The following is a 19,855-nucleotide window of genomic DNA, read 5'->3' as shown; positions in this document are numbered from 1 at the left end:
CAGTCTGAACAATGCTGCAGGCAATTATTCTTAGAAACAAATATATACGGATACATGCGCAAGTTCAGATTTCATTTTGAGCGAATTCAATTCGATTGCGAAGGTTCATATCAGATACGTACTTTTCTTTTCTTTTTTTTTTATGAAGCTGCTCGTTTACTCTCCACTCGTCACAATAGCGTGCAATCTGCAATTTTCTTATTTTCCAACGGCGAATGGTGTTTGCGGGAAATGAATTTGATTTGTGTAAACTTCTATCCATACGTAATACTTGTGGTAAAGTTACAACAAGGTTAAAAGTACAGAGTCTAAAATTGAACGTTAAGATTAATACATTATACAGACCTGATACAGGCATGTTTCTTCGATCATACAATGGAACGTATCTCGTTTTATTAAGTAGTTGCAAATAAAAATAACTTCTGAGTCCAATTTGAAATATTCATTTCAATTCTGTTGCGATTTTATTAATTATACTGAAGTGGTGTTTTTTTTTTTTTTTTTTTATATGCACAAAGTCTCACCAGAGCAAATTTGATTATTACAACTACTATCAGTATCCAATCGGCATACACGTGTGAAAAATTACAAAACAAAAAGTATTGTACGTTTCTGTAAGTAACAGGTGTTACGTATTTTTCCCCATAGAAATTAGAAGGGTACTTCTGTACCATGAAAAGTTACACGTGTAACAGATAAATTAAACAGTACTCCTCAACCAGAGTTCCGTTTCTCTTTTGGCTAAAACTGTATATCTTAAATATTGCACACAACGCGACATGTGTTGCAAATATTATACACAGATGAAAGCCCAAGGATTTCCACTTGAAGATGGTCGACAAGGTCGGTTCGGGGTTTCGCAAGAAGTTGACGTAGGAACACGGCGATATGGACACCAGCCGCATCATCACCTGCCGGTGAGTAAGCCGATCAGAGCCTGCTTTTCCTTTTCTTTCTTTCGAACGCTGTCCAAATTCCTTTGCTTCCACGAGCTCTTCCGCAACTTGATGGGTCGCGAGCCGACGTACCTTCCTGAAATATTGATAAAAAGAAAAGGAAATAATTATTTACCACGGCAAGTAAGAAGAAGAAATAAGTAGGTGAGAAATTCTCGTATAAAAATAGCGTTAATAATTATACACCGACGACACTGAGGGCACGAATTGAAGTTCGTTATACTGAGTCCCCCTTTGGAATTTATGTATTGAGAAAAACGAAACATATTTCGCCCACGTACTCGGTACGATCACTTTTATCGTCGCATATAAACTCATCAACTGGTTTTTATACGGTGACAACGAAGCCTTATAACCTGCTGGCACATTCTCACGATACAAGACTCGAAAACCCTACTTTATTCATCGGGTATAACAACCCTGCGGAGTTTTTCAAGTGACGCAATCTGGATAATATCGCGACCGATATTATATACGTATACAAACTAGTGCGACATATGATAATTTTCACACGTTCAACTTATAATTAATTCCAGTTTGGGATAAAGGGGAAAAAAATTCTTCGTCATTTACTCGAATAGAAAATCTTTGTTACGGTTGCGAAAATTGAAGATTATCGATATACAAACAAAAGTTTTATCGCATGCTTATTATAGTTTGAGGAGGATGCGGCTGCAGTTTCAGATATTATTTCATTCCGTGTGTTTTAATCGGCTTACCGCAGCTTTGCAGATAATCGTGATCAGGACGCGGTTTCACGTTTATCACAAGTATTCGGGAAATCTCATACAAAAGTCTGCATGATGCACGTAGAGACGGAAAATATTTTATTGCTACTACTTAAATAAAACCGCAGGTAAAACCACGACACGATTTTGAAACGATGTTATCAAACTGCGAACATGGATGTTCGTCAATATTTTACCGATGACAACAAAAGAACGATACGTATCCTGTGTTATCAAGAAGAAGAAAGAATGAACAGAGTGCTCGCTTGAAATGTGATTTTCGTATATATTCAGTAAAAGTATTATAATCTAATAGTTATTTAACAATCTTCGGTAAAATTACGTGAAGGATAAATATTAGCAATCAGACATATTGAAGGTAAGAAAATTAAAATTGGTCTTATACTGTAATAATATGAAAAAGTACTCCGGTACACGTGCAGGATCAGAGTTATTAAGTTGTTATAAAAAGTACGTACACACAATTGCGTGTATATATCGCATAGCTCTGAAAGGAGTTAAAAGGGTGAAAAATAAACTAAATTACTTCGAAACCCTGGACAGTTGTCGTAAATTCTCTACATACGTTATTCTACGCCGAATGGCCTGACTATTACGTCGTTTCTAAAAGTAATAACAATTCGTTTCCTCGCTCTTTTTGTTATACGCATGCATCACGTATTACAATGCATAAGAGATGTATCTCACCTTGTACGTGTTCAAAATACACGTGGAATGCAGAGTAGAATATAAAGTGAAAAAAGTCTGCTGTCGAATAAGGATCAAATGATTGATATCACCTTTATACCTTCTTTCTCACCTTCTTCAAGGATTCTCCGACGATGCAGACAAAGTATACGCAAAATAATTTTTTTACCCAGGAACAAAAGAACCGCACAGAATAGATGGCATCCAATATCGAAAATACAAGGCTCTTTTATTCTCTCTGGTATGGGTAAAATGATCTTAGGGCTAACCGCACGTTGTTCGTATCCCACAGATAAGACATATATGCGTATAGAAATGTTTTGGGGGTTAAATTTTTCCCCTCGAAATACCGGGATGAAAAAGAAGTTAAATCGTTCGTCTTTTCTTGCGAGAAAAGTATAGGTAATCTTACAATTAATACAACAGTAAAGGATTATTGACATTTCAGCAGAAGCAAGAGTCTCTGTTATTCATTTTTAGCATATTGTATAGGATAAACATGTATGATCAAGTTAAATATAAACGGTATAGAGAGAATATTTTTGGCCGGCGCGTGCATTCGTTTCTCGTTTTCTATTTACTCGTGGAAAATACTCACCCCATGAATAATATTGCGAGGACAAAACGTTTAAGAAATATTTGGCAACGGCTGCTCTGCATTGCATTCGTGAAATGCCTTAGGAAGAAATTTTTATCCTTGATTGACTACCACAACTTGTATCGCGTATAATATTAATAACTCGTATATATCGCTATTCCTCTGCATATAACGTTCTTGAAAACAAGCTGCTTTATATATTCATTGACAAACTATGTCAGTTGAATTGGCAAATCAATCACTGAATTGCACTGAAGTGGAGTTCTGTTTGCCGAGGACTACGTTAAGCACGATCAGGGCAGTCAGAACGGCTTAAAATCAACATTTGCATGGAATATCGATTCGCCCTAAGGGAGATCTTTAAATTAAACACTATCCGATGAATAATATATTACACGTACAGTGTATATTAAATTCATGCATCAGAGATTCTCTTGCAACGCATTACACATACTGTCCGATTATCGAATGCATGTGAAAGAAATTTCCCCACAGATTTGATGAACAATTATTTTATAATCGAATTCGAAGAATCAAATTCCAAGCAACTAATTAATTAATAGAATTAATGGAACAGCTGATGCCATGGTGGTAGCCAGACTGTGAAAATTGTTCATCGAATAACGACTATACCTGATATTCAAGGAGATCGAGTGGCTGCAGGCTTGAAAAAATTGAAGAACCAATCGACGTCAGAGATATAATTTTTAATTGTTTTGTAAATTCAATTATAGCTCTACCGCGCGAAACTTCTCCAGTTCTATAATAATATCTCCGACAATATATTGTGTGCAGGTGGAATATTTAAGCCCCAAGGTATAATATATAAGAGAAAAAAGTCGCCGAGGCATTATTCAATTTATATTGTTACAATATGGTAACACAAGTCGTGAAAACATTGATTAAAAAAGGTTCTCCGAGTGAATTAAGTGAAATCACGTGAAATGAGACGAAGGCAAAGATAAAATCTGAGATAAGGCAATAAAAATATAAGAATTCTGAAGACCAGTTGAGAAAAATTTCCTTCTCCTACCATAAGAAGCAATTATCCATATTATATACCACAAAACTTAGATGCCGAGGTTAATCTTGAAGAAATACCTTGACGATTTTAATCAAGCCACCATTCATCAAAGATCCACCTGTCTTATACACCGCGTTGAATATAATATAAAAAAATTGTATAACATAAATAACTCGACTCTTTCAGTGTATATCAATGATCAAGTTGATGCTTCATAATATCTTACAATCCCGTACAAACAGAGTCGGTAATTCTGACGGAATTATCTATTCTATCTTCATCCGGAGCACGGATTTCTAAAGTACAAAAATAAGCAACGCAATATCAAGATAAGAAAGGGACTGTTTTCCCAACCACGGTCATTGGCTGTCTTCAATGCGAAGTTAAAGCAGAGGTGTATCGGGTCAGGACAGGTCATACAATGACGTGGGTACACTGTAGAAGTCTAGGACCTCTTATTAACGATAAGGATTCACCTAGGCGTGGGATTCGGAAGCGACAAATCGCAGGATAACCTGTACAACGACACCGGCTCCTTTCTACTCGCCCACGCTTAAGATTTCTGCACAATGAGAAACACCCCGTTATGTTATAATATTTCTTTGAATATTTAACTACACCACACTTGTATATGAAGTTGGGCCTGTTATTCACTCCGAGGATAAAACATTGACCTCGAAATCGTTGAAAGGATCGTTAAAAGTTTCATGAAATTATTTGTACACCTGTAATTGTTAGATAATAAAATGTGATTCTTATTGCGAGAAAGTTCCTTCTTTTTTTTTTTTTTTTTCTTTGTTCGTCGAATTTCCTGCACTCCTTTAATATTTATAAGAGTTGGCGAATTAGAGGACAGCAAAAAGAGGGAGAAAAAATATCACTGAATTTGATTTTTTTTTAACGTTTTGCGAAACCGAAGGACTCGTACACGGATCAGCAGTGTAATTTTAATCAGAACAGCGCAAGGTTACACCGGATATTCCGCCGGTACCTCAAACGCCGTTTAGATATCCGTTCAGTTTGTCATCATCTCCGCGTCCAAATTACTCGATTGTAAAGCAAAATCGAGTGATTATAATTGAAATGATTATACCTAACGTTGAAATTCTTTGTACGCGAGGAAAGCTGTTAGAGTAACAAAACACCTGCCGTCATTGGTGTGTGGGAATTTCGATCTAAAAACGGTTGTAAAATTTGACAAAAACCTTCAGAAATGAAAAAAGCTAAACTTATTAATCCTCGTGACAGATTCCGTTTTTGTTAAAGTCAATGCCTTGAATCTAACAATAAACGAGAGCTTGATGCAGGGCTGAAAAAAAGGACAAATGCTTCTCCGTCGTTGGCACAATGACTGCAGGAAAGCGTGTTTTTACCAACCTCTATTATAATGAAATATCGCGATAAGCTACAAGCGTTACCTTATACATGCTGTATGAATCAAACGCTCGTTTAAATTTTCATATAGGTGTATAAATTATTCATTCATTGTAGCGTGTGAACACGAATAGAAGAATGAACGTCTTTCGAGGGGAAGCGGGCCGGTATATAATGATTTTCATAAAATTTCAATATAACGCGTTGTAATGCTGTTAAAAAAAAAAGAAAAAAAAGGGGGACCGAATAATAAGGTACAGCGTTTTTTTAATCTCAAACTTAATTCATAAACTTGAGATTTAATCACAATTATAATTGCACTCGGTTCCCGGCTCGCAGCGAATAGAAACAACTTGTTGCTTCGGCGTGACTCAAGCTTTTATCACTGAAAAACACGAGGTTGAAGTTGCCAAGACTAACCTAACGAAACATTGATGAAAAAATTCGACAAATCACTAATTTGTAATTTTACAATGAATTTGACGGTGTGATATTTTAATAATGCCAATACAAGAAGGAAAGATATAACATATCGTTGTTCTCTACCTTTATTTTCACATTGACGATCAATGTACCAAACTTTTCTCGAGGAAAATTAGGTAATCATAGTTATAACAATATTCGTCAATCACTGCGCGATCATAACAACCAGAGATATAATGTTAATCGTGAAATTCTTAGCTGTGTCTCTTCATCCGCAGCTGAATTTTGAAATACTGAGTATAAATTTTATATTTGTCACCAAGAATAAGGATCGTTTTCTTCTTTTTTTTTTTGTGTACCACATGTTCCTACAATTAGGTTACACCTACAGCCCGCGATCAATCGCCTACTCGTGTAATATATTATTAAACATATACATGCCTAGCATATACAAGGGCGCATAGCTTAGGTGTAATAAACACATAATATATACATATATATATAAATAAATATATCTGAAATTCCTTCAGAGATGAGTTGGAAAATATTCCCACATGTTAAAACTAAAAATATACTTTTATACCTACACGCGTGCATTCTATCGGTTGCACATTTTTGTTTCCTACATCCTCATTCAAGTTCTAAATATTCAACAAAACCGTGACTAAAAATAGAGGATTCGTTCTATTTCTGTTATTCATATTTAGAATTCCATACGATTTCTCTGTTCTGTGAGTAAAAATTCTTTTCGCATCTATTATATTATATATATATATATATATATATATATATATATATATATATATATATATATATATACATAATATATGTATAATACATGTTGTGTAATGGCGAGATTTTTATAATTATTTATCGAATAAATGTATATCTCGAAGTCATGACCCAAAAAATCATTGAACAGCTCTCAAATGGCATGACAAAAAATGTTTCGCAAAAATTAATTGATTAATAAACAAATAAATAAATAAATAAATAAATGATCAAACAGCAAAGAAAAAATTAATAAAAATTCTACGAGGATGTATTACCGAGTGAATAAAATCTTTTATCCCTTATCAACCCACCTCCTCTGTCATACCATTATTATTGTACATGTAACATAGATTATATAACTATATACACTTCGCCAATGCAAGACGATTATTAAATTGGTTTATAGGTGGTATATAAATAGCAACAATGGCAACAATGGCCAGTAAATGGAAGATTGATATACGTTGATCAATTATTATACGTCTACGCTGGATGCGAGATAGCACAGCGACTTATCGGTATTGTGTATGTCATGTATGTAACAACGTATGTGGTATACATATATATATATATATACATACACACACACACACACGTTCGCACGTCGTATCGCGTGTATGAGATCGTCTTATTATTACTGCAGGGTTACGCAGCGTCGATCTGCAGGAATTCTTCTTCTCCCTGTACGTACAACTTGCAGCATAAAAATGCACGTGCACACGCGCATGTAGATGCGTCAATTTTTTCGTTTGCCTCCTGATACGCGCCGATTTTTATGCAATCACGCATCTGAATCATCTCCGCTGTTATAGCATTTTAAATAAAAGCACATGTATGTATACGTATATATTGAAATGTGGAAAAATAAAAAATAGTAATAATAAATTTTTTTTTTTTAAATTATGCATGGAAATGGTGGGGAAGAAAAAAGACTTTTCGACGATTGGCTGATAATATATCCTAAAATCCTATTGGCCTGTCTGATAAGGGTGGGAGGTCCGGTTCGGGTAGGGGTTGTTGAATTAGTAGCGAGACGCCGTTCGTCGCGACGCACTCCGACGCCGTCACCCTGGCAGTAAAGGAAAATCAAAGTGCAGCCTGTATAACATAACGCGCAGCATCTATAATTCGTGCAATTAATTTTTGAGGGTCTGTAGTTTGCAGAGAGCGAGAAAGAGAGAGGGAGAGAGAGATAGAGAAAGGAATAAAACAGGAGTGATATCGTATAGGATCAAGTAAATCAAAAAGAGTTATAGAAGAGTTTTGAGATAAATTATAGAGGCGGCAACGCGGAAAACAAGACGAACGATACGGGGTAGAAGAACCCAAGGAAAACGACTGCGAACGAATGCGACAGGTAAATAAAATAAAACTTTCTTTCCTACTTCCGGCGAACTTTCGGGGTATTCATGAAAATTTATCACTTGTCTTTGTTTCAAATTTTCTTTATCCCACTGTATTCGAATTTGGTACTTCTTTCCATTCTTGTTTTACTCTTTTTCTTTTCTTTCCTTTTTTTTTTTTATTTTTATTTCTTTTTTTACTGTTCTGACGTCTCTCCGAAAAAACCTACTCGTAACTAATTTAAGCATCGTTAATAGAAAAATGAGAGATAATAAAAATAATTAAAAAATGCTTACATTTACACTGAGAAAAGTAACATCTGTTATTGTTGTTATTGGAAATTTTCATAAAATGTGTAACGTTAAAACAACGATTTAAATATTACATATTCGAATTAGAAATAATACGTGTTACGAGGAACTATGTAGTACGATTATAGTTGCCGATGGTAAATTTTGTGATTGTTGCAGGATGAAATTTGTTTGCTTAGTTTACTAAAATAAATGTTAAATTAAATAAAGCCTCAATATGAATTTCTTATTGCACTATTATCGAATTATCGCAAGGGTTAGAAAAAAATGTGATAAGCGTAGCTGCAATAAAAAAAAAATATTAACACATACTAGATTTTCTGGTTACAGCTATAAATGAAATTTCCATTTCGTACCTGGAACGCATATTTTTTAACTATCGTAAAGAATAAAAATTGTTATAAATGACTGTACAGTAATCACAACTAGAAATTTTTCTCTGTGTATCTTTCTGAAAACACTTTTTCTGTTTCGATCAAACTAATATCCAAAGTATTCCAATTCTACACTCGTACAGCACATATTACCGCAATAATGGTGTAGATTTGTAGTCTTATTGTACCTTTTCACTTGTTTCTGTAGAACTAACTATAATGCGCGAAAGCAAAATTCCATAATCTTCATTGTAGCACGGGAAAAAAAATTTTGCATGACTAAGCGCTCATAATTTTTTTTTTTTTTTTTTTTTCAATTTTCTTTTGGCATTGTAAGTAACAAAAAATGGTGTTAGATTTCGAAAAATCCGGGGATTATAAAAATATCTCATTTACAATTTTTTCTTTCTCTTTTATCCTTGGATAAATAATATGTTTCCGTAAGTGAATATCTCGTTAATAATAAAAATTATCACTTGTAGATACACGTTTTTTACGAAAACTTTAGTGTTATATTATGTTAATAACTCTCCGGGTTTCAATTTAATCGCGATAATAAAAATACCTAATGCCCGTATCAGCGACTCCATTCTCGATCCTGTTCAGCCCGAATATGCAAACAAATATGTATACCTATGCATGCATTACCACTATTGATACAACTGTACATACATTTCAAATCTCTGTGCGATATTTGTCGGGTTAATTTCGCTAATATAACAATCGATCACACCACCTCTGCGGCACGGATTCGCGTTTATTTCAGTAAAACTTTGATCGGTAGTATAATATATATATATATATATATATATATATATATATATAGGTACAATAGGTATCCGTAAGATGGATGTCTATAATTATAAAGTGTAATCAGATAATCCGTGAAGAAGGAACATCATTAAGCCCAGAAATAAAAACTTTTTAAACTTTTATCGGGAATAGAAAATATTGTTGAAAATTGACGTTTGATCGATACCATATTATGAACGCATCGAAATTTCCCTCATTAGGTGTACGTACATTGAACGTGTCCAGGTACAAACACAGCTGGTATCGTTTCATCAATGTTAACCGCGAACAAAATACATGTCACCGCGTAGTTCATGAATACTAATTTCTCCGCTAATTCGAAGTCGAAGTTACGTGACTCCGCAGGGCTGGCATTCCATTCATAATTCGTCAGGATTGTGTTCGTGCAAAAATAACGTTAACCACGTTAAACCTTGACTACTCGGGCAAATTAAAAATGCAGATGAAACCTCCCTCTGCAATACTCGACCAAATTGATATCTGAACTCGGTTAATTGGCTGCAGATACACCTTGTAGAGATGGATCCTTGACCGAGGATCTCGTGGATCAAACCTCCGCAAGTACATTACAATATTACGTAAAGATGGCTTGCTCGAGTTGATCACCTCAAACTAAAGATTAATTTGAACGGAACTTGTGCAGATCTGTGTATGGACCTATATCATTCTGCGGTTGCACATCTGACTTCGCGTAACACGACGTGCTGCTACAGTTTGTAATTAATTTCAGTGCGCGATCACAACTTCGTGTGGATAACTCGGGGGGGGGGGGGGGGGGGGGGGGGGGTATATGATCAAAAAAATAAACTAACTCAAGGTGCGGTGGGAACTTTTGATAATTATAGGTACACAGAAACCTTACAGAAGTTTGAAACGAATCGAAATTCTAATATAATCGAGTTAGAATGTTTCGACTCAAGTCTATGGACAGACAAACTCGCCAAGGGAAATCATGGAATCAATTTTTTAATTCCGTTCTCGAACTAGCAATGAAATAAAACGAAATGAGAAGAAAATTACACATCCTGAACCGTATGAACAAAGTTAATTCAACTTTTATGATATGATATATACGTTATCACCTTGTTAGAAAATTGATTCGTGTTTTATTTATTCGTTTTTATTTTTTCCTTCGACCGTCATACCAATAGATTTCTTTGTGTCCTAATCCGCGTTTATTTCTGACGAGTTACGTAAAGGGTGAAAATAACGAAGAGAAATATTTGTTGACTGGATTCGTCCCCAGTTTATTATTCGAAAGCCGTGGTATTCAACTGACGGTTAGAAATTCTAAAATTTATACAGCGTACATAACCACGTTAATTACTGCAAAGTAAGTTCGAGTAAAATTGGCTGTTTATAACGTCAAAACCGCGAGTTCACCTAACTTAGTAACGTAATTTGCGTAGGTTATTGTCATGCAATAACATAATTACATCTCAGAATTCAGATAGAATGTACAAAGGACGTAATCTTTGATTATAATTAGAATATCCATAGACAAGGCTATGCAGCACGTAGAGGTGCGCATGATGTGTGAAATGAAATTGTGACAAAGGAAAGTGTTTCACGACTTTAAATTACTATCGATTCTTCAATAAATTGTATCCCGTTTTTCATTGTATATGCCTTTGTTATAGAATCTGGCCTTTAATATTGCTCAACATTAATTGATGTACAACGAATTATTCGATTTCATTGAAATAGTTACGCTTCGGTGTCGTTTCCTTTGTCGTTTTCCTAAAAAAAATTTCATCGATAATATCTCTCCGCTTATGTTCTATCGATCTTGTAGAGATCAAAAAGAAATCTCGAAAGTAATAGATAATTTCTTTTTCACTATACTTTTTCCTTTCCTTTCTTCTTCTAATTGTTGCCAATATGCAGTACCTACCAGTGATGCACAAATAATAGGCAAAATCGGTGACGTAATGAAATTTCAGAAATGGGTCACCGAAAGCCTTTGACGTATATATATATATATATACAACGATAGCTTAAAAATATGCCTCATCAATACGAAGTTTAATATCGCACTTATTTCACGTGACTGGAAAATCGAAATTTGTTTTTATCTGATAGAGTTTGAGAGTTTTCTCAAGTGGGAAAAAGAAAAGTAAACAAACACGTGAATGAAAACCGTACGAAAAAAAAACAATTGTCCAGTGCTTTTTGTTTATGCATTAAGAAATATATGCAAAGTCTCTAAGTCATCCGAAGCTTGCTTCGTGTTGTTTTTGATGCTCTTCCATCTTTCTTTTCCTGCAGCAGGCATATATAAAACCATCACCGTCAAAGGTTACAAGCTGGGTAAAGTGACTGGCAAACCAAGTGTTCTCGTGGTGTCTGCGAGTTGTAAAATTGCCACCATTTCACTCTTCTACCCCGCCTCCGCCGCCGCTGGACTTAATCGCAATGATAAATATAACGTCGGACTAAAAATAATACGGAATGTCACAGAAATAGATACACGCATTGCAATAATTCCCCCGCAAAACTGCTTGTCTTTGACTTTAACGTAATCATCGCACACAAGCATATCGTCGTGCTTGCCTCACGCTTTACGAGCCAAATAAATGTGATCCATTAGAGTTTAACAATCTGAATACATACAACTGAATCCTTAATCAGCCAACCCAAATAAATTCATCGAGGACAATTATTTTCCGGGGGACTATGCACAAAAATATCTGCAATGTTAGAACGCGAGTCGAGCTTTCGCCAACTCGGTTTATGAAGTATTATAAAAAAAAAAAAAAAAAAAAAAAAATTGATATATTTTTTTCTATGATTGGCAATGTTAAATAAAATTATGTAAAACTAGTTCAAGAACACCTGTCCTATAAATCGCGTGGTGATGACTGCAGATGAAGTATAGGGTGTAAAGACGTAAAATCGTGTTTGACTTTTAAATCTATAAAGATGAAAGTTATTCGTTATTAACCGAAATTTAATTGACGCTCAATTAATTTGATGAAAATATGAAGGGTTTACCGAGTGTAAATATATTTAAATGCAGAAAATTGTTGTGCGTTTCTTTGCTGATGTTCCCTTTGAAATTCCCGTTTAAAGAATTAAAACGAGAGTGATATATTAATTCCTTAAAAAACGTGAATTAAATTAAAAAAAATACACAGCGAAAAACAGTCCAATTTTATTATAATGGCCAGACGGTGGAATAAAGAGTCAGCTTACTGACCGAGCGAACCCTGTTGCAACGTTACGCTCGTTGAAAAAAAGAGACGTGAAAGGGAATCGGTTATTAAACGAGAATTCAAATGAAATTCAAAAAAGATCAAACCATCAGAAACAAAACGTCGTTCTATCGAAATATCAAAAACTTTTCAACGATTCCCGATTCAAGCAAATGATTTATTATAAGAAATGCATAATCTTTGATTCTTCTGCGTTTGAAACATCGGCATTCAATTGAGTTACAACTCAATTATAAAAAAATTGAATCCACGTTTGTTCAAAAATTTAAAGCAACTGCAGATCAAATTGAAATTGTAGGCTTTGCTGTAAAATTAGATTGTCTTTCGGTGTGGATTATGGATATAAAAATAACATAACGATATAACGAATCATTAATTCAATGATAATTTTTTTAAGTAATTTAAAATTCTGATGCGGAGAGTTTCAAGTATATTATATTTATACCTATATGTATATGTATATAGATGTATAATATACGGCTTCGTAATTGCGGTTCGGGATTTCGGTACAACTTGTTTACAGTTTCTTGATGTTTTCTTAATAGATGAAGGCTGCACAGTCAGTGAATAATAATCAATTAAAGACTGTTTACCGCAGAACAACGCTAGAATTGCGTTACGGGATATAAAGATATTTATAACACTTATGCGTATAATATTATGCCATCAGCCAAACGAAATTCAATTAATTACAGCAAACCTTGAGTAATTATTGTCTAGTGATAACAATGCTACAAATGGAACAGGCTTTAAATCACCTGCGTTTTAACCCCTTGAATATTGACGGAAAAATGATTATGTATCAGTTACTATCAATTTCACCGAAATATTACGTTACATTCGTAATTTTCAAAAAAAAAATACACAATTCTGATTAAAAATCGATTAAATCACTCGTTTCATCAGTCATAATAAAATCGAGTATACATAAATTTGATTCCAAAGAGAAAAAATCAAATTTACGTTGAGAAAATGAAATAAAATTGATGATACTTTAATTTTTTCTGTTCTAATCTCCTATTCGCGTGTGCTTGTACACATGCACATGTTAAATTGAACTGGTCAAACGGCCAGTGAGATGAGTGCGTGATCGAATGATAAGCGTCATTTGATTCGCGAGTAAAATACTGTATACAGATTGCTAATTGTACATGGAACGATGATAGTCTTTTTCCTGTTTTTTCTAATTTAAAATATACGTGACCAGCTTGGCCCCGATCAAACGTAATATAGTCAGCTTATCAATGGCGCCTCACTATCAGCCGGCAACCGTGACGATATGTCAAAAAGAATTCCCTTCCTTTTGACGGTTTGTTTTCTTTCTTTTTTTTCCAAATCAAGAGTAAATGAAAAATTTCATTTTCGAAACCATCTCACTTTTCCAGACAATCCGGACCAAAAATTGAACTTCTGAACTGATACGACTTTGTTATACATTGAAATTAAAAATGATCTGAGAATCGCGAGACACGTATAATATGCATGGTGTCTGTGTTAAGATTTAATATTCCGGGTATTTACCGAAATTTCTATACGATATCGACCCAGTTCATATTTCGCACGGTTTTCTGCAAGTTTCTTATAATTCTTCATGATGCCATTCAAATTTTAGAACGCGAGCATCGATAAAAAATGCAATTATACGGGTAACGTACTGAGGATCGACAATTCTGGAAGAATTGTGTTCCGAGAGGAAGAGATTGCTTCTAAAAATAGTCGCACTGTGAACTTACTACATCGCGAAAAAATAATTCTCAAGTAAAGAGAATTCCGTGTTCACATCATACGCCACGTGCAAGCACATCGTCAGACCCCTGCAAGTATTGAGTTATACTCAGTAAGTGGTGGGCTATTACACTTGAACCCTCCGTGGGTGAAACCCGCTCTGGTTCAAAAATTGCATTGACTTGTTAAAAGGTCTCACACTCTGATCTCTGATCTCACGTATCTCGCAAAAAATGAAACATCAAACAAGAAGAAAAAAAAATTATGATACATTTTCGTGCTATCAAAATATTAGAATATTTCAGTCTAATGCAATTCCATGAGAACGTTCCACAGATATTCGATTAAACGAATTCGATCTATCCTGAGTTTCAATTAACGCATCTAGAAAGCAATTAATTGATGAAAAAAAAAAAAGTTAATAAAAACAGACGCGACTAAGCAAGAGTAAAGAGTCGTGGAGGAAGGACACACGTGGAAAGACAGTTTTGCCCTCGTGTATAAGCACGTGTCTGAAAATAAAAGGAACAGACGTTCCTCCTAATATTGATATTTAATACGGTAACGCAAAGTGGTTGCATCCATCAATGTCTTGAGATGCAAACACACAGGGCTACTGATTGTGAGTAAGTTACCTTCAGCGGCTGCCAGACGTCTGGTAAACAATCAAAAGTACATTTCTGGTTTAACTTTTTTTTTTGTTTTGGTCTTTTCTTTGCAATATCACGCAAGCTTGTTTTATAAACCTATTCAGAATTAATATTTGTATGATCTTCATTGACCCTTTCTAGAGTTAAAGAACATTCAGGTTTCATGATTCGTACATTTTTCTGTGTTACAGAAATAAATCTGCGTACTACATACACTTCGACGAGGTATATCAGCTTGCTGAGAAGAAGAATAAGAAGAGAATAAATAAAAAAAAAGCAACATGTTTCCAATGTTGGAATCTAGAGTGTTAATTATTTATCAAGTAACTATAATCTTGAGCCTAAATACACTTCTGGTTCAATGTGCCCCTTTTCTACACCATACGACCGATGGCTCCTGGGATGAAAATATGGTGGATTGTTCGCCGGGAGGACGATGCTGGGAATATTTACAGCGACGGGAACTACCAGCTAAGCAAGATTACTACAATGATCCTCTGAGGTAAACAAGAATCCATCACTAATATGTAATACTAATTTTTATAAGATAAACTTTAGCAATTTATATCTTCCAGTTTCCATGATTTTATATATCCAATTTATTTCATAATTTCCAATGAAGTGTGGACCTCGACTTGGTTCAGAATTAATTGAAACTAGCTAAATCTTTTCTATTATTCAGAAATAGTCATATTTAATCTAACTTCACCACATTTTTACAGATTGATATTTGACGTTAAATGGCAGTTAAAATTTTTTTGTTTTGTGTGTGTGAGAGCTCTTACAGCAAAAATCTAATTTCGATATTCTACACAAGAAATGTTTTGAACTTAACTGAATACCAGAATGAATAATACAGAATGTAAGTTATCTCAACATCAGGATTTAGCTGTAATGCCCCATATATTTAGATTGAAAATATCAGAAGAAATGAGCTGTCTCTTTGACCTAATAGAGTTGAACTATCAAAGTGCCATTCATTCTGAAAGATTAATTAATGGGCGATAAGCAGGAGAAACGAGGGAATGTATCAAGCTAAATGATTTGACAAACACGCGCGAGTGCCATCGATAATATTGATAAGAAGTTGAGAAATTGAAAAGCAGCTATCCGTTACACAACTTGTGTATCCCAGACGGACGCGAATTTTAAAAACACGGATTACGCTTTGATTATTTATGTTAGAGAGGGGGGAGGAGGCAACGTTGACTGGTTCAGTCAATTTAGTTCGCCGATTGAAATTAATTATCTTTCATGCAGCATTAACAACACTTGTAATGAACATCTACTATCACTTCACTTGTTATTTGTGAATACAATTTTATAGATTGTGTGTATATTAATAGCTCAAAAGTTATCAACGTTTAGACAAATGCACAAAAAAATCTGCATGGTACTAGAAGCGTGATTACCAATTCGTTGATTTAGACGCAAACTGTTCTTTTATGAATCTAAAATCAAACCAAACATTTTATTTCTATACTTTCAGAGTTCAGAGTCAACGTGATCAAAATTCAATCGTTGTGCAATCATCTCGAGACACTTTGCTGCCAATTAATAGAATAGCTAAAAAAGGTGTATTCACCTCTCGTGGATGGGGAGCTGGCGGAATGCCCTTTTCTGTATTATACATGAATCCTCACAGTTCACGGTCTAACAGTAACACAGGTAAGATTTGGTAAGATTCACATTATTATGGATTCTTCTAGAGAGTCAATCTGTATCTCTGTACATTTTTTTTAATGACCCAATGCACGATTACGTTTAAATATTAAATTTTCTTGTTCAGTAGCTAACGAGATTGAACCGGTGAGAGCACTTCCGTTGGAAAGCCCTGCTTTGCTACCACCACCCAGACACTCGACCAATCGCGTAGCCTTACGAAATGGAGCTTCTGGAAGAAGGCAGTACTCCATAATACCTCAGCTCTTTGTATCTTACGGTTGGGGACCGCTTGGGAAATAGTTATTTACATTTAAACGTGAATGTGACTAAGGGACCGCGCGATTAGAGAAATAATTACTGTAATCTCACAATACAAAGTTTGCCAAAGAAAAGTACTCTTCGTTAATAACCGCATCAATATTTGACAGAGTTAAAACAATTATCAAATAATGCTATATTATCAGCAACTTGAAAAAAAAAAAACCATTGAACTTCAACTCAATTTAGCAATTCAGCCACTTCGTGAAATGTATGATTTTTGGGATATTACAAAAATCTCGATCACTTATTATGCCTAAATTTTATCAACATAATCGTATCATAGGCAGCGTAAAAAATTACTACAATATTATGCAGAATTCATAATCAAGATTACCACAACTAATTTCATTGTTACTGGTAACTGTTAATTAATAATTTTGGTTGCAAACACAAAGTCTCATCACATGCAATCTCAAAAGTTTATGCGCACGATATGTACTTGAAATGAAATTTTCGCCATTTATGTAGACTATTGCGGATATTTATTTACTAATATTCATAATAAGTAATTATTTATTTATAGATTTTATTTCAACGAATATTTAACGATTATGAGATTGCCTTAAGGAATCTTTACGAATTATTGTTTCCGCTTGATTAATTCTCGACAACTGTGTAAGAACTCGATGTATAGGCTGGAGCAATTATTAGATGAACATGTTTTACAGTTCACAGTTTTACGAAAATCTAAAGGTAATAAATGAACTGTTTCCAAGTACCAAAGTATGAAAAGGGTAATGAATATGTTTTTAATGTTGCAAGGATTACCCCTTTTCCGCTAAAGCTATCATAGTGTGTTATTGAAGTATGTCAAGAAATAAGATGTCTCTACAAATGCAAAATAAATCGATGACTATGAGCGAAGAAATATGAACTTGACCATAAACAATAAATGAAATTCATACAAGAACGCATAGTACAATTTCAATTTCCAGATATTTTTTTATGATTTGATAGGTGTATGAATTTTCGATACCAAATATTACGAAAAATTCCCAGAATCGCTTGGCTTCAAAACTGAGCCCAAAAATTTAAGATCGTAGGCATAGAAAAATTACACGCAAGAATTCAATTCATCATTTGACAATTAATAAGTAAAGAAACTTACCATTCATTTCTTTCATGGCCCTGATGAAGTCTTGTGGATCCTTGAATGAAACAAAACCAAAACCTTTGGTTTTATTCGTCCTTTTATCCCTCACTACTTTTGCCTTCTGGAAACTTGGGTACTTGCTGAAGACTCTGACTAGCATTTCGTCAGTTACATCATTTCCCAGATCACCGCAAAATATTCTAAAGTCATCTAAGGCAAAGTAATGATCTCAGTTAATGAAAGTACAACTCATCAAGATATTGAGGCAGTTTAAAAATAAGCTTTACTAAATGGAGTTAATATGATGTGCTCAAAGATTTTGAATTTAGAGCGAAAATTACCTTCATCCCATTCCAAGAGTGACGTGTCTTCCCAAGTTTGCCCACCAGCCATTCGTATGATTTTTTTGTTCTTTTTTCCTTTGCCTTTTGGATGAGTTTCCTCGGCACTAGCATTAGCCATAATCGAGCTAGCTTTTCCTTGGCTGATTGCTAACTCAGCTGCTGTACTGACACCTTTAGCTTTAACTTTCTTTTTTCCCTCGTCCTCAGGAATTTTAGTATTAATTATTTGCTCTATAATTTCCTGACGGATGATCGGTGCTGATGTTGGCTCATATGATTTTGGTGTAGCACTCAAGGTATTATCCGATGTATTTGGTAAAAACGAGTTGCTTATTTGAGCAGGTGATGAATATGTCGACATTGAGATAGCTGCTGAAATCAAGTAATTTGAAAACTCGGTAACAAATTGTCAGGATCATGTGATAAATTAAAACAAATTATTCCTCTTGTATTAATTTCCTTACATTGTCTGGCAACTTGTGGCGGTATAAGTATTGGCGGTGGTGGTGGTGGTGGAGGTGGAAAACCAATCATGGGAGAGAATGCCAACGAAGCCGCAGCTGCAGCAACCACTGGAGCTGGTATTTCATGCTGTTCAAGTTGCCTAGCTACTTGGCTGTATGTGTTTACTCCTATGACAGGTCTGACTACAGGAGTAACAAGCTGCCCCCCAATTTCAGCCTCAAACCTATACATTGAAACATATTTTTATGTAAACAAAGTTAGAAGCGGGGCTATCCTTACACAAGAAGAGGCGCAGCTCGCTCATGTGTAGATAAAGGTAAATAACATTTTTGAAATTCAGACGGGTAGATATTATTGTAACTTAGTTGAATTGTTTGTATGATTATTGTGATGTAGTAAGAGGTTGATTGAACACCGTATCGAGACGTCTGAGGTTAGGGGAAAACTGAAGAAGTTAAGATAAATATTTACCACGAATTGACCAAGGGTTAATTACCTGTTCATTTCATCTTCCATTTGCCGAAGTTTGTCGTCCATGTTGACAATAGTTTTACTATTTTATTTACTAGAAATTAGTTTATAAACAAGAAAACGTTATGCGAAATATTAATTCTGCTCTGCCCGTGAATCATCTACTCCGACCATGTAAGTGACAACAGACCGTAGTTCCAAAATACGCCGCAAGCCCCGGTGTCGTCGTTCGTAATGTTTGTTCAAAAACATTCGATAAGGAAGTTTACGAACGACAGTTATACCTAGACACTAGACAACAGTTAGACACAATCACAACTAATTTTGTAGGTACAGAAATCAGGCTAAAAAGATCAGTGGGCTAAAACAAAGGGTGCATTCCGAAATATACTTGCAGTATCACCAATCGTGACGTCAGTCAACTGCGACCACGTTCCGTTTTTAGTTGGAGCTTCGAAGTTTCGAGTGTCTTTTCCACC

At 34.8% G+C, this 19,855-nt stretch overlaps 2 protein-coding genes across 4 annotated transcripts; one reads left to right on the top strand and one right to left on the bottom strand.

Moving 5' to 3' along the window:
- Window positions 1-660: 660 nt before the first annotated feature.
- LOC124406938 (RNA-binding protein 42) lies at window positions 661-19,540 on the bottom strand. Of its 2 annotated transcripts, none has more exons than XM_046882630.1 (5): window positions 19,402-19,540; window positions 18,905-19,128; window positions 18,438-18,812; window positions 18,112-18,306; window positions 661-1,032 (listed from the first exon to the last, which is right to left on the bottom strand). In XM_046882630.1, the coding sequence occupies exons 1-5, from the start codon at window positions 19,440-19,442 to the stop codon at window positions 908-910; spliced, it is 960 nt and encodes a 319-aa protein (XP_046738586.1). In that variant the 5' UTR covers window positions 19,443-19,540; the 3' UTR covers window positions 661-907. The 2 variants fall into 2 exon arrangements, with proteins under 2 accessions (XP_046738586.1, XP_046738587.1); XM_046882631.1 differs by having other exon boundaries at window positions 662-1,032; window positions 18,438-18,809.
- On the top strand, window positions 7,610-17,109 carry LOC124406939. Of its 2 annotated transcripts, none has more exons than XM_046882634.1 (4): window positions 7,610-7,942; window positions 15,209-15,519; window positions 16,507-16,688; window positions 16,810-17,109. In XM_046882634.1, the coding sequence occupies exons 2-4, from the start codon at window positions 15,299-15,301 to the stop codon at window positions 16,980-16,982; spliced, it is 576 nt and encodes a 191-aa protein (XP_046738590.1). In that variant the 5' UTR covers window positions 7,610-7,942; window positions 15,209-15,298; the 3' UTR covers window positions 16,983-17,109. The 2 variants fall into 2 exon arrangements, with proteins under 2 accessions (XP_046738590.1, XP_046738588.1); XM_046882632.1 differs by having other exon boundaries at window positions 7,611-7,942; window positions 16,507-16,685; window positions 16,807-17,109.
- Window positions 19,541-19,855: the final 315 nt, after the last annotated feature.

The sequence above is a fragment of the Diprion similis genome, chromosome 6 (genome assembly GCF_021155765.1).
Source record: "Diprion similis isolate iyDipSimi1 chromosome 6, iyDipSimi1.1, whole genome shotgun sequence".
Lineage (NCBI taxonomy): Eukaryota > Metazoa > Arthropoda > Insecta > Hymenoptera > Diprionidae > Diprion > Diprion similis.
The sequence above is the reverse complement of the archived record's forward strand: the minus strand, read 5'-3'. Positions and strand labels throughout refer to the sequence as shown.